The sequence below is a fragment of the Poecile atricapillus genome, unplaced genomic scaffold (assembly GCF_030490865.1).
Source record: "Poecile atricapillus isolate bPoeAtr1 unplaced genomic scaffold, bPoeAtr1.hap1 scaffold_423, whole genome shotgun sequence".
NCBI lineage: Eukaryota > Metazoa > Chordata > Aves > Passeriformes > Paridae > Poecile > Poecile atricapillus.
Genome location: NW_026709218.1, coordinates 1 through 13,107, shown reverse-complemented (window position 1 = coordinate 13,107; position 13,107 = coordinate 1). Strand labels below are relative to the sequence as shown.

The 13,107-nt window shown below is 41.4% G+C and overlaps 1 protein-coding gene across 1 annotated transcript; it reads left to right on the top strand.

Moving 5' to 3' along the window:
• Positions 1 to 5,984: 5,984 nt before the first annotated feature.
• On the top strand, positions 5,985 to 12,377 carry LOC131574561 (EGF-like repeat and discoidin I-like domain-containing protein 3; the record flags this gene model as incomplete). The annotated part of the gene is made up of 3 exons (XM_058829037.1): positions 5,985 to 6,140; positions 7,233 to 7,377; positions 12,193 to 12,377. Coding segments are annotated over 3 exons (486 nt in total), but the record flags the coding sequence as incomplete, so codon positions are not given.
• Positions 12,378 to 13,107: the final 730 nt, after the last annotated feature.

The window sequence follows — 13,107 nt, the reverse complement described above, 5'->3', positions numbered from 1 at the left end:
TTCTCCACGGGGCAGACCCCCTTCCAGCGAGTCAGCAACAGCTGCAGTGCTGCCGTGGATAAATCACTGCATTTCCTTGCTGTGTGCTGCTTAAAACACACATCACTGCCACTGTGCTGACTGCATTAATGCCCTGAACTAAATCTGGGGGAGCTCTGCTGACAGTGCTGATTAGGAGAGTATCAAAAAGCCACAGACAGGCAAGACAGATGAGCACCTTGTGTGCAGGTGCCAGCGAGGCTTTGCAGCGGGGAAGTTAATAGTGACTGACCTGCTGTGCCCTTCGTGCTCCTCATCACCTGCCCAGCTCTGCAGCTGCTGTGGCACCAGGGTGAAACAGCGTCTTTTCCTGCTCAGGTTGGAGGAAACAATCCTGGAGACTGAACAGGAAGCACAGGAGGGAGCTTTCAGAGCCACTGACTTTGCCAGTATTGAGGGAATTGTGTCAGGTTGTTCATTTCCCAGGTTTATTAAAAAACATTTCCATTGGCAAATGTCCCTATTTTTCATCAGAAAATGTTTCTCTGGGTGCTTTCTATCTAGCTTTGTCAGAATTATGGCTTTGAAAAAAAAAAAAAAAAAATAAAGAGAAGAGACAAAAAAAATTAAATTTCAATCCTTCAAAACCTGATGAGATCAGCAGGGAAGGGTTGCTGTAATAAATCTTTTAATGCCAGTATAACCTTGATCTCTTATTCAACCCCATTTTTATATGAGTAATGGTGAGTAGCAGTAAAGATATATTTACTTTGTGCTAGAAAAGATGAAGAATTATTTATGACAACGCTATTCCATCTCATAACTGAAACAGGTAAACACCTTTGTTCTCCATAAAATGCATTTCTGTTTATGAACCTAAAACTACATTTAAGGTCTCAAAGATCCAAGGTTTCATGTAAGCTTTAATTTGAGCATTTCTGGAAAGCTTGCTCTGGAGGAACACTTCAGACAAGGCTGTTCTGCAGGAAATGTTAGTGCAGTTATTGCTAACAGTGAGATAACAAATGAGGGGAATATGGTTATGGATTCTGTCCAGGAGCATCATGTGGGGGCCTTCCTAAAGTCACTCTGTCTTCCCATCCCTCTTCTCCTCTCCTGCCTGGAATAATGTAGATAAGACAGATGCAGATGGGTGGTTTTTTTTATCTTTTTTTCCAGTTTATAGCTTCTGCAAACTGAATATGCTAACATTTGATCATAAATTGTGAGAGGAAGATGAACGCCTTCCACTGGAGCTGTCCCAGTCCCTGCTGTTCCATTACACTCACACATTACCATTCTGAATTTAATCTTCCTTTTTCCTATGGTTCTAAGGTTTGTAAACCATGCTGGGAAGTTACCAATGGCCTTTGCTTTGTGGAGCCCTTTGGACTTGTTCACGAAAAACAAGCTCCTACATTAACTCATGGCTACAGTGGAGCTGCACACACACCATTCAGATTTGCAGGACTGTTTCTGAGTCACCTCTGAAAATGGGGCACTGTACAATCAACAGGAACTCATAAAATTGCCTTGTTCATATTACCACTTTCTCCTAGAGAAAAAGTCTTCCTTGTTTATTTCCTTTCCAATATGGATTTTTTTTTTCCAGGTTACGTAGATTGTGTTTGTCTTCATCAGCGTAGACAACAATTTAGCATCCCCAAGCAGATCTGTGTGAGTCACTGGAGCCAAAAGCATTAGTGAAAATTGTTTAATAGATAATCACTCCTACAGGATCAGTGCTGAGAGCAGTGAACACAGCACCTTGTGTTTTTCCCCTCCTGTAGAGAAAGGCCACGGCTCTGTAACCTGCTGTGATCATCAGAGTGCTCTGTGTAATCATGGAGTTGGGAGGACTTTGGTGGTTGAAACAAATAAGATTAGAAGGAATCTCAGGGACTTCTTAAACTAAAAGAGTTAGTTTTATTCCCCAGCTCTCGGGATGGGGAGATACCTGCCTCAAATGATTTTATTTGATTTGTTTTGGCTACAGGGATGAATTCAACTGTGTACCCAACAGAGGACCTGAGGTGGTGCTTCTTGTCACAGTCACTGAACTCACATAAACTGAGCTGGCTCCATGCCTGTGCTCTCCCTGTGCTTTCCTCAGCACCAGCACAGTGACTTTGCACCATCCACCCTGTGTGTTCTTGTTCTGACCCAGTTCTTGTAGAGTCAGATTTAAATGCATTGGTATCCAACTGCTGGCTTCATTTCACACAGTTTTACCTGAGCAACTCAGTGTTCATCACTCATTCCAGACCCAGAAATCCTCCTTATTGACATGCAAAGGCCATCAGAGCAGATTCCACAGCCTGCAGGTGTCAAACAGAACCTTATCCAAGTTTCAGAAAGTTCTTCATGCCATAAGGTTTTAGGGCACTGGGTGTTCTCGGATTGCAGCCAAATCCCTGGCACATCCTGGGTGAGTCAAGTCCCATGGAAATCACTGGATACAGGAGATCCCTCTGAGCTGGTGCTGAACACAGGCCCATGAGCAGAGGTTGAATGTCAAGTCTGAATCCATTGGTCTTAAAATAAATTTTAATGGTAAATGTTAAAATAGTAAAACTGATCAGCTTGTTCTTTCTTTCTTTCTTTCTTTCTTTCTTTCTTTCTTTCTTTCTTTCTTTCTTTCTTTCTTTCTTTCTTTCTTTCTTTCTTTCTTTCTTTCTTTCTTTCTTTTCTTTCTTTCTTTCTTTCTTTCTTTCTTTCTTTCTTTCTTTCTTTCTTTCTTTCTTTCTTTCTTTCTTTCTTTCTTTCTTCTTTCTTTCTTTCTTTCTTTCTTTCTTTTCTTTCTTTCTTTCTTTCTTTCTTCTTTCTTTCTTCTTCTCTTTCTTCTCTTTCTCTCTTTCTCTCTTCTTCTCTTCTCTCTTCTCTCTCTTTCTCTCTTTCTCTCTTTCTTCTCTCTTTCTCTCTCTCTCCTCTCTCTCTCTCTCTCTCTCTCTCTCTCTCTCTCTCTCTCTCTCTCTTTCTCTCTTTCTCTCTTTCTCTCTTCTCTCTTTCTCCCTTTCTCCCTTTCTCCCTTTCTCCCTTTCTCCCTTTCTCTCTTTCTCATATCTCTCTATCTCCCTGTAAGTAGATTCCTTAAATGTCTATGCCCACATCTTCTTCTTACAAGGCCTTTACCATGCCTTCTTACTTAAATTACTGAGGTAAATCACTCAAAACACTATTGATCTTCTTTCATCCTTGATTTCTTTCCAGTTCATCTAGGTAATGATAAGGGATCCTTAATAGGTGTATCCATTAGCTTTCCTAAAATGATATGTTATTCTGTTGTTCCTGTCCTGGTGACTTCCACCTCTTTGCCTTAAAACATCATCACCTATGTAATTAAAACATGTAATTTTCTGTCCTGGATCTGAAGAAGAGCTTCCTGTGTTGTTTTCCCCTCACAACTGCCACAAAACAACACATCTGAAAAAGCTTTTAGCACTAAGGGATGTAGTAGACATTTCTTCACAGCTTCCTACTGATGTATATTAAATAAGAAAGATTTTGGCACCTGCTTTGTTACAGCCATTGCTAAAGTTGTAGCATTTTAAAGCTTTTTTTTTTCCCCCTTTTCATTGGGATTTTTCTGCTAACCTTGACAGGATATGTAGATCTTGGAAAACAAGGCAGCCTGGTTTTATTTCTTGTGTTGTATCAAATTCAAAACTACTTAAAAATAAAGCTCATAAATATAGTAGTTTATAAAGTTTGAGTGACCAACTTTATAAATATATTTTGTCACTCAAAGGATGGATAACAATCAAAAAATCTTCTAAAAGGAAAGATTCCACAAATGGGAACAGGACATCAAGTAGTTAAAGCCATGGTTTCATTAGAAGTTATTTGAGAGTAAACAGGGAAGTAAAACCCGCATAAATTCTCATCCAAAAAAGCCCCCCCAAAGATAATAACCTGGAAAAAGAAAAATTGATAATTAAACTGAAAAAAAATATTAGTTATCTGCATCACTGGATCAAACAAATTTGTTTGGTGTTGTGTTATACATTCCTTTCCCCATGTAGTGAAAAGTGAAGATTCTACCAGTCAGCAAATAATCATTGTCTAGTTTCTGTTTCACTGTGCTTTCTAATTTGGTTTTGCAGATGGTATTCACTTCATTATTAGCAATTTTGTAAATACATGGAAAATTGGCTTACTTGCCTGTTAATTAATATTCTGAAATTCCACATAGAGAATGAACTACTCATAAGAGACTTAGATAAATCTTTAACTGGATACCATTCCATGTTAGCTACATTTTAAATAAGGGACTAATAGTAGTCTCTGGAGCTGTCCTTCTACAAATATAATGTATTTATTTTATTTTGTTTTCCCCTCGGGGGAATCAAGGATTTGGGAAAATAAGTTTTCCAAGGCTGAAAAAAGTCATGAATCTCTTCTAATTTATACCTGTCTCAATTCCCGTTGTGAGTCCATTCTCCCCAGTGGAATTGCACATATTCCTGAGCTTTCCTGCTATATGTGGAAAAGATCCTGTAAAAAAATCTGATGTTTTTTATAGGAGGCTCTTCCCCTCTCAATGGGTCTAAACCTTGAAAATGCACATTGTTAATCCAAAAGTGTGTGAGTGTTTAATAATTTCTTATAGGGAGAGCTATGGTGAAACTACACCAAAAGCCAACTATTCCAGAAAAGTAGCAGAGAAATAGCTAGGCTTATTAAAAAAAAATAAATAAATCCCAGAAGAAACCACAAAATTCTATAGTTTGGACAAAGAAACCAGAGGTTTCCTATTGTGCACACAGAGAGATTTTGAAACACCAAAGTCTGATCACCTTACATCCTTCACAGAGGTTAGATTTTATTACCAAGGGGGAGAAAGTCTTCAGGCTTCACAGTGTAAAGAATAAAGCAATTAAGGTATTTGGACAGCAGATCTGCCTCCCATACCCGTGCTGGGGCTGCTGCTCCAAACAGTGGGGACTGCACTGGGTCAGCTCCAGCGACTGGGGAGCAAAGATAAAACTCATTTTGAAGAGACAAGAGGGCTAATGTAGTGTAATGTATTGTTTGCCCTGTCCCAGTTGTTTGCTCTCTAGTACTCCCACTCATCTCCTTGCACTGCACGTCTGCCTGCACCTTCACACAGCTCTCACGGTGTGACAGCTCTTGGCTGAGCTTCATTTGGTGCAAAAGCCACAGATTTCAGCTGAGAGGGTGGGAGTGCAGCTGCCACAGACTCGAGTCGTGGTTGACTTCATCCCAGGGACGAGTCTGACACTGTTGGGCTTGAATATCACACTCTGGGTTGTCAGAGTTCCCATGCCACAGGTGGGTGAAGCAGGCAGAATTAAAGCTGCTGGAGTCATGTTGAATCTCCTCACTCTGAACAAATCTTCATTTTGTACTTTGAGGTGTTGCGTTCAGCTCAGACAAGCACAGGAGGAATGTTCATATCCACTGATTGATATTTTGCTATTGACTGCTGTAGCATTAGCGTTTCAGCCTTGATCTCTAGGTATATGAATTTTCAGTCAAGAGAGTCAAGGGAAAGTCTAATTTCTTTGCTGTCAGAACTTCCATGTAGTTTTCGTTTCACATAGAAGTTTTACTTGATGCTAACTTCAGACCTTTTGCTATTGTAAACCAGGTTCTAACAGAACAGAAGGTACAGCTTTTGGTAAATTATCACCCTGTTTCATTTCCCTTTCAGGCAGGAAATGTGTAGGAGTAACCCTACATGGCAAAATTAAGCAGTATCCCAATAATATTCTGTATATCCATTATATATATATGTATATATATGTCTGCACACATACAGGAAACAAACATAGTCCAAGCTTTTGGTTCAATTTTTTCATTCATTTGCTTTACACACTTGCACATGAAATTCATGAAAGATAAAAAGAATTAATGCAAGTATAAAAGCAGTCATTTAAATGTTACTGCTACATTTTTTCCTCATTTAAGAAAAAAATAAATAAAAGAGAATTAAAGCAATCAAGGATTGCGTCCCTCAGATTAACGGTGTGCTGTAATTTCAGATAAACCTGCAGAAGAAGATGAGAGTCACTGGAGTTATAACCCAAGGTGCCAAGAGGATTGGAAGCCCAGAATATGTAAAATCTTATAAAATTGCCTACAGTAATGATGGGAAGTCATGGACAATGTACAAAGTAAAAGGCACAAAAGAAGACATGGTAAGTTTAAGCCATCTGTGTCTGAATACATCTCATGGTTTATCTGGCTTCAGAAGTGTGAGATGTCTCTGGTATTTAAGCCTAATTACATTGCAGTATGATATAGGTTTCAATGTTATTATTTTTCTCTGGAAAATAAAAAAAAAAAAAAAATCAACAAATTTGCATTTTCTCTCTGCTAAGAATTTCGTATACTCTAACTGATGGTTGCATAAATACTACTTCCCCAAGCTAGAATAATCCTGTTTATTACACTTAACTGATTTTCATATTAATTAGTTTACCAGTAATTACTCATCGCTCTGTTTTCAATTTAGTTTTATTGCATTGGCAGATTAGCGTTAACCCTTGGAAACACAGAGCCCATTCATCAATGCTAATCTCTGTGCTGCACAAACACTACCAATCCAGAGGGGGGTGTGTGTGTGTGTTTACAGTTTATGGTTACCACTTATATTTTGATGGAGCTGTGCACATGGAGCAGGAAAAAAAAAACTCCTTTACTCTGTAAATTCGCATAGAACTCAGGCACGGCACAGCTTTAGATGTAGTTTCTCTATTAGGAAATTAAAATGCTGCGTGAAGAGGTGCATGATGAGGTGGGGAAACACAGCACAGGGATGTCTGGTTAGAGTGAGGGGTGAATAGAAAAATACTGATGGGTTTAATTCATCCCCCCTGTGATCGATGGGAGGGTTACAGTGCACTTCAGTGGGAGCTGGAGCAGGTTCTTCAACCAGAGGGGGGAAAAATAAAATGTCAATCAGCGCAAATAATTGCAGGCTAAATTGAACTGGGACTATTTTATACATTAATCAAGAAAAGAAGGCATAATTTAGTTGCACTAGGAGCTTCAGTTTCGAAGAGTGACAAGACAGAGGCCTTGGTTGGGCACAGGTGGCAAACCCATCACGATGTGGCACCACGGCGGGACTGAGAAAACTTCTCTGGGGCACTGGAATCTCTCAAATCGCAGCAATCTGGAGGAAAACCTCACAGAGACAGAACAACACAGGTGCTGTCGGGATGCAGGGCTCCAGGGATCCTCCTGACACCCTTTTGCTTGTTTGTTTTTATTTTGTGCGAGCGCAGGTGTTCCGCGGGAACGTGGACAACAACACCCCGTACGCCAACTCCTTCACGCCGCCCATCAAGGCCCAGTACGTCCGGCTGTACCCCCAGGTGTGCAGGAGGCACTGCACCCTCAGGATGGAGCTGCTTGGCTGCGAGCTCACAGGTGGGGTGCCCACAGCCCCCAGCCCTCCTCCCCGGACCACACCATTTCCACCCCACCGCGCGGTGCACCTGGCCTGCCTGAGCCCATCCGGCGGGACAGACTCTTTTAAATTAAATTTAAGTGAAATCTAAAGTCTGTGGGATGGAAATAGTAGTGAGGCTGTGTGGAAATAGCACAGTAACACTTCATAATTTTCTTCTCTGTGTGTCAATCTGCCTAGGAAAGGTCATTTAGCAGTTTTAACGGGTATTGATGGCTATGGGGACTTGTAATGTACCACCCTGAGCAGACCACGAGACAGGGAGCCTAACCCAAGGTCTACAAATGTTTCCTGAGCCCCAGAGCTGGCTGTGCACTGCTGTGGACCCATGGCAGCAGCGCTTGTCATACCTGATTTGGGTAATTCCTCCTGGCTGCAGGGTCACACCACCCCTGTGCTGAGTGACAACCTTGGAGGGACGAGCCTGCTTCCCTTGTTGTCGAGGAACAGCCCAATAAAATACAATTTGGTTGGGCTGCTTGAATCAAGATTTCAGTTTGGATTTGTTTTCTGGGTTTAGCAGAAGCAAGGAGAGCGTCTTGTAGCAAAAAGTAAATGAATAAGTGGACCCAGTACAAACCTTCCTCAGATTTGTGTTAAAGCTCTGAAATGTGAAGCCTGACCTCTAGCCACCTTCTGCAAGAACTGTGTTCCCTTGCAAATACAGAAAAGCATGTAAATTTCTTACACTTTTCCAAGAGATAAACCTTTTACTGGCGGGAGCACTCCACTGATTCATTTAGGAGTGATTTTTATGTTGCTGCCTGTTTACTCTACAAACAGTAGTCATCCAGTTCAGGAGCGATACATCAAAGCAGCTGTAGTTAAACAATTCTCAGTCAAAACCAGATTCAGAAATGAAAAGTTAATGCATTAATCTTGGTGTAGCCCTTTTCCAATACAGATAGGTTTAAGAGTAAATAGAAAATCCTGTCTAGCTGCTTTGTTCTATTAGATTTACTTTTTTTTTTTTTGATGTCTTCCAGTTCTGGAGCCACAATTTAGAGTAAGTCCTTGCCAGAATGACTAGGAATTGTTTTGCTCAAAGAACTGTGAAAGCTAGTGAAGTGAATTAATTTCAGTGGTCTCCTAGCAGTGTCAAGGTCATCATTTCTTAAAACTGTGGACAGCCAAGGCTCAGCAGAACAATTTCAACCTTACTGAAAGAAAGGTGTAATTACACAGACTAATTCACTCTTAATTCCAGGTGGTCTGCCTTGGGTGGAAAAGCACTTTGAGAGGTCTGCCTTCTCTAACATGCCTGGTGAGAGAGAAGAGAATGATAAATTCAGAGAGGCTTGCTGCATTGGATCATCAGAAAAGCTAACTCCTTCTTAGGACAAACTTCAGCAAAATGTTCAGTGCATTCTGCTTTAGTCTCATAAACAGCTTTATCTCCAGGACCCACAGTCAGATCTTACTGAAAACCAGGATCAATGCTAGTGGACCAAACATCAATAAATTAGGCATTAATTTTCATGGCCGTGTGTTCCTGCCTTACTTGTGTTCTGTACATCTCTGTGTCCTGCCCTCCCTCCCCTTCACAGAGTATTGATGTGAGGGGAGAGGCAGATCACAGCTACTGCTTATTAGAATGCCTTTATTCATTGAGCTGTTATTAATAGCAGCATCAAGCTGTTGTTTTTAACAGCAGATCAGTGTTCACACAACAGTGTCACTCACTCTTGCACTCAAGCATCTGCCTTCCTGCAGGCAGCCCCTAAAACCTGCTGCTCAGTCGTGTTGGCAGGTTCCTGTGCACCAATTCAGACAGCTCCTGGTGTTGGGGGTTTCTCAGCTCCTGCAGAGGGATGTTGGCCCCCAGAATCTGAACATCCCTGTGAGACTCACTCAGGGAAAGCTCCTGAGTGTGTAATTTTCATCTCCTTTGGGCATCTTGTTCCCTGGTAACTATTTATTTATCCTAACAGTCCCTGTAGGCACCATTCACACAGAACTGACACACAGGGGGACTTTACCTCACCTGCAGTTAAAGATAGGTTCCCCTTTCCTCATTTGTCCTCAGAAATGTGCAGTCTGGAAAGGAATCCTGTATTTGGTATTTATAGCCCAGGTTGGACAGGGCTTTAAAGCATCAAAGTTTAATTAAAAGTGTCCCTGCCCATGGCAAAGGGGCTGGAATTAGATTTGCAACTAGATGATGTTTAAGGTCCCTCTCAACCTGAACCATCCTATGATTCAAAAATATGAAGAAAAATTTTTAAATCTCTCAATTTTTAGAAACAAAAAATATCACAGTATGAACCAAAGCAAAATCACCTTTGCCCCCAAATAATTGACATCTGTTGCTTTTGCCAACACTGCACAAATCTTTGTCCAGGACAAGATTCATGCACACTGTTGCATGCAGATCCATTTGTGGGTTTGTCTTTGCTACATTGGATGTTGAATATTTCCTTGGAGGTTTGAGCATTCTCGAAAGAAGAGGCAGATGAGGGGCACAGTATAGGATGCAGACTGAAAACTAAAAGTTTCTGCCCTCTGAAGAGACAACAGAGAGGAACCTTTGTGCTGATCCTTCCAATTTTCAGGTGCTAATCCCCACTCTTTCTCATTATTTCTCTACTCCTGTTTCATCAAGCTAGACCAAATAAGACCTGCAAACTCATACCTAGTTAGATTTAAACACACAGAGGTGTGAGGTGTAATTTATGACAGATGGAGGTGCCCCAAGCGCCTCAAACATTCTGGCTGAAGATGCTCCAACGGGTGCAGCTGTGAGTCTGCATCAGCTATCTCTAACAGATTTTGAAAAAGACAATGGAAACTGAATCCTTTTAAAAGCAAATTTAAAGGTGCCATGCAGTGGGGAGGAGATGTTTCAGGGAGACATAAGCATCACTTCTGAGGGATGACACAAAGTCCTGGTTTGATGGTCCTGTCCTTGGTGCTGCAGGTTAGGGCTCAGGCATCCAAACAGCCACAATCTCCTGTGGCAGGGGCTGGGAAGCTTCTGCTCTCTGTGACACAGCACCAGGACATGCTGACACCTGTGTGCATCACATTTTCCTCCTCAGATTCTCCTTGTTCTTCTCACTTTCTCCCGTTACCTTTAACAACCGCCTTCCCACCCCCTTTGGGGCCACGGAGGAGGCAGGCGAGTGTAAAATCCCATTAATTCATGCACGCACGCACAGGCACACAAGCAGGCACAGCTGTTGTTTCATAAATCAATAATAATACTCAGAAAAGATAGAAGTGGTTTTGATGGATTGGGCCAGCACTGAATCACAGCTTTGACAACCCATGGTTTTGTGTCAGGAGCCTCCTTTGGTTCCCTCGGATGAAACGCTCTTGCTGACAGTCCTTCTGATTCTGGAGTGATACTTCAGAATTTAATAATAAGAGAAGTCCTTCTCCAAAGCAGCAGATTAGTCTCTCTTATTTATACTATCAATTGCTCCCTCCCACTCCCAGGAAAATTGTTTTGTTGTGTTTTCGAATGAGTCCTCTCTGCAGACAAGGCTGTGCCATTTCCATTTGTGTGCTGAGAATCAGTTATGAAAGGCTGGGATTTTTTTCCAAAAGTTAACTGTTTTCTCTTGGTTTCTCATTTGTTTGTTTGTGGGTTGTTTTTTTTTTAAATTTAACATGAAGCATGTTCAAACTTTCAAATTTTATGTAGAGGAGATACTGCATTAAAGGTCATGTTGTTAGTATTATAACTGCACATATGCAGGTTTTTGACACTGGGACATGGGAAAGGAAATGAGAAAACAGCTTCTTTTTCATGTTCCCATCTCCATCTTTTCCATCCTTCACTTTACCTCAACTGTCAAGCATCACTCCACCCCCTTAGCTATATATCCACCTTCCCTGTCCTCTTAGCAGCCTCCTCTCTCTCAGCCATTTCACTTTATTTTTCTGTTTTGGTGGGGTTTTTTTGGTTTAAATCTTAAAACCATGCAGCTCATCTGCTTTCTTTGGTTTCCAGTCCTGCTGTTTCAGTGGTGTCTCAGCTTGTTTCTTCCCTCTTCTGCATCCAAATATACCTTCCACATTCCCAGCACACAACAGCAAGGCAGAGGAACACAGATCCACTTACCAATCTTTATTTTTATCTTTTTTTCATGCAGAACAGAGAAGGGAGAAGCCCGAGATCTATCTTCTCTACAGTCAAAATAACTCAATGGTGTGGGATGTCCACAAACAAATAAGGCATTAACTATTGATTTCTCCTAAGTGATATCCTCCTACTATTCTCCCTCCTTCACAATTGTTTTTCTGTGGTCTCCCCCTCTTTCAGTGCGATTTTGGGCTTTCAGGATTATTACCTCGATGTCAAGTAATTCAAAAGTGTAAAAGAGCTGAGTGCTTTTTAACATTTTACTTCAGCAGAGGTTTTAAGAAAAAATAATGTTTCTTCAGTAAGCAAACACATGGTTGATGTGAGGTGGCATAAAAGCATGAGGAAAATCAAACTGAACAGGGGAAACAATATTTTCCTGCAGGACAGGAAAATAAAAATAAGATAAGCACAGACAAAAGCCATCTTTTCATTTTGTTTCGCTTCATAAATTTATGCCAGGATAAAATATGTTGAATTCTCTATCTTGATTTTGACTCACCCAATTGTTCAAACAAAGTGCCTTGAATTGACTATTTTTCATTTATTTGTTTTTGACCTCCTTCAACAATAGTCCTGATTACATCTTTTTCTTCAAGTATTGCAGGTTTTCTCTGCCATAACAGAAAACCTAAACCCCTGACAGAGATAAGCAGGTACTGCCACTGATCTTGCCCTGCTGTTCCAGGTTGCTCTGAGCCCTTGGGGATGAAATCAGGACACATCCAGGACTTCCAGATCACTGCCTCCAGTGTTTTCCGCACCCTCAACATGGACATGTTCGCCTGGGAGCCCAGGAAAGCCCGGCTGGACAAGCAAGGCAAAGTCAATGCCTGGACCTCAGGCCACAATGACCAGTCACAGTGGCTGCAGGTAAATTTTCACCTGGATTTTCCCAGGTGTTTGTCTCCTTTGTGTTTCAGGCACGGGGGACGGTTCTCTGGTTCAGTTTTATATTCAAATTCTTCTGTTTCTGAGTGTAACCATCCCAACCCTGCCACAAGCTCTGAAAGCCCAACACATCTTCATGTTTTTGTTATCACAGCTGCAGAAAAATCTACTTTGGGATGCCTCCACTAGCCCTGGTTTTCCTTTGTTAATGAGCAAAAATGGTAGTTGCATATCTGTTTCACTGAACTTCTGTCATTTGTTGAGAGAGATGAGTTTATTTTCCCCCCCTTCTGCCCTTCCAAGGCTCCCTAGAAAAGCAAATTTGCTTTCAGCTCTGTGCACCTTAGAGGATCCCACACGTAGAAATTGTCTTTGTCTAATTGAGGCTGCCCAAAATTACCTTCTGACAGGACTCTGGAGCCAGCAAGACTGATTCAGCTCCTGAATTCATTATAAACCTGTGCACAGGGGTTGTTTTCAGCCCAGGAGTGATTTATACAACTCACTAATGTGAGGCATTTCAATAAATCACCGGTGTGGAAGCTTGTTTGACCAGCCACTGACACATTTACATTTTTTGAACTGTTGAAAATAGCAGTGTTTTCAGTCAGCTGCCACTTTGCAGTGCAGCTCTCAGTGGGAAGCCTCAATAGCACCAGACGTGGCTACTAACCCCCTGCAATCTCTTCACATATAAATTATGACATATTAG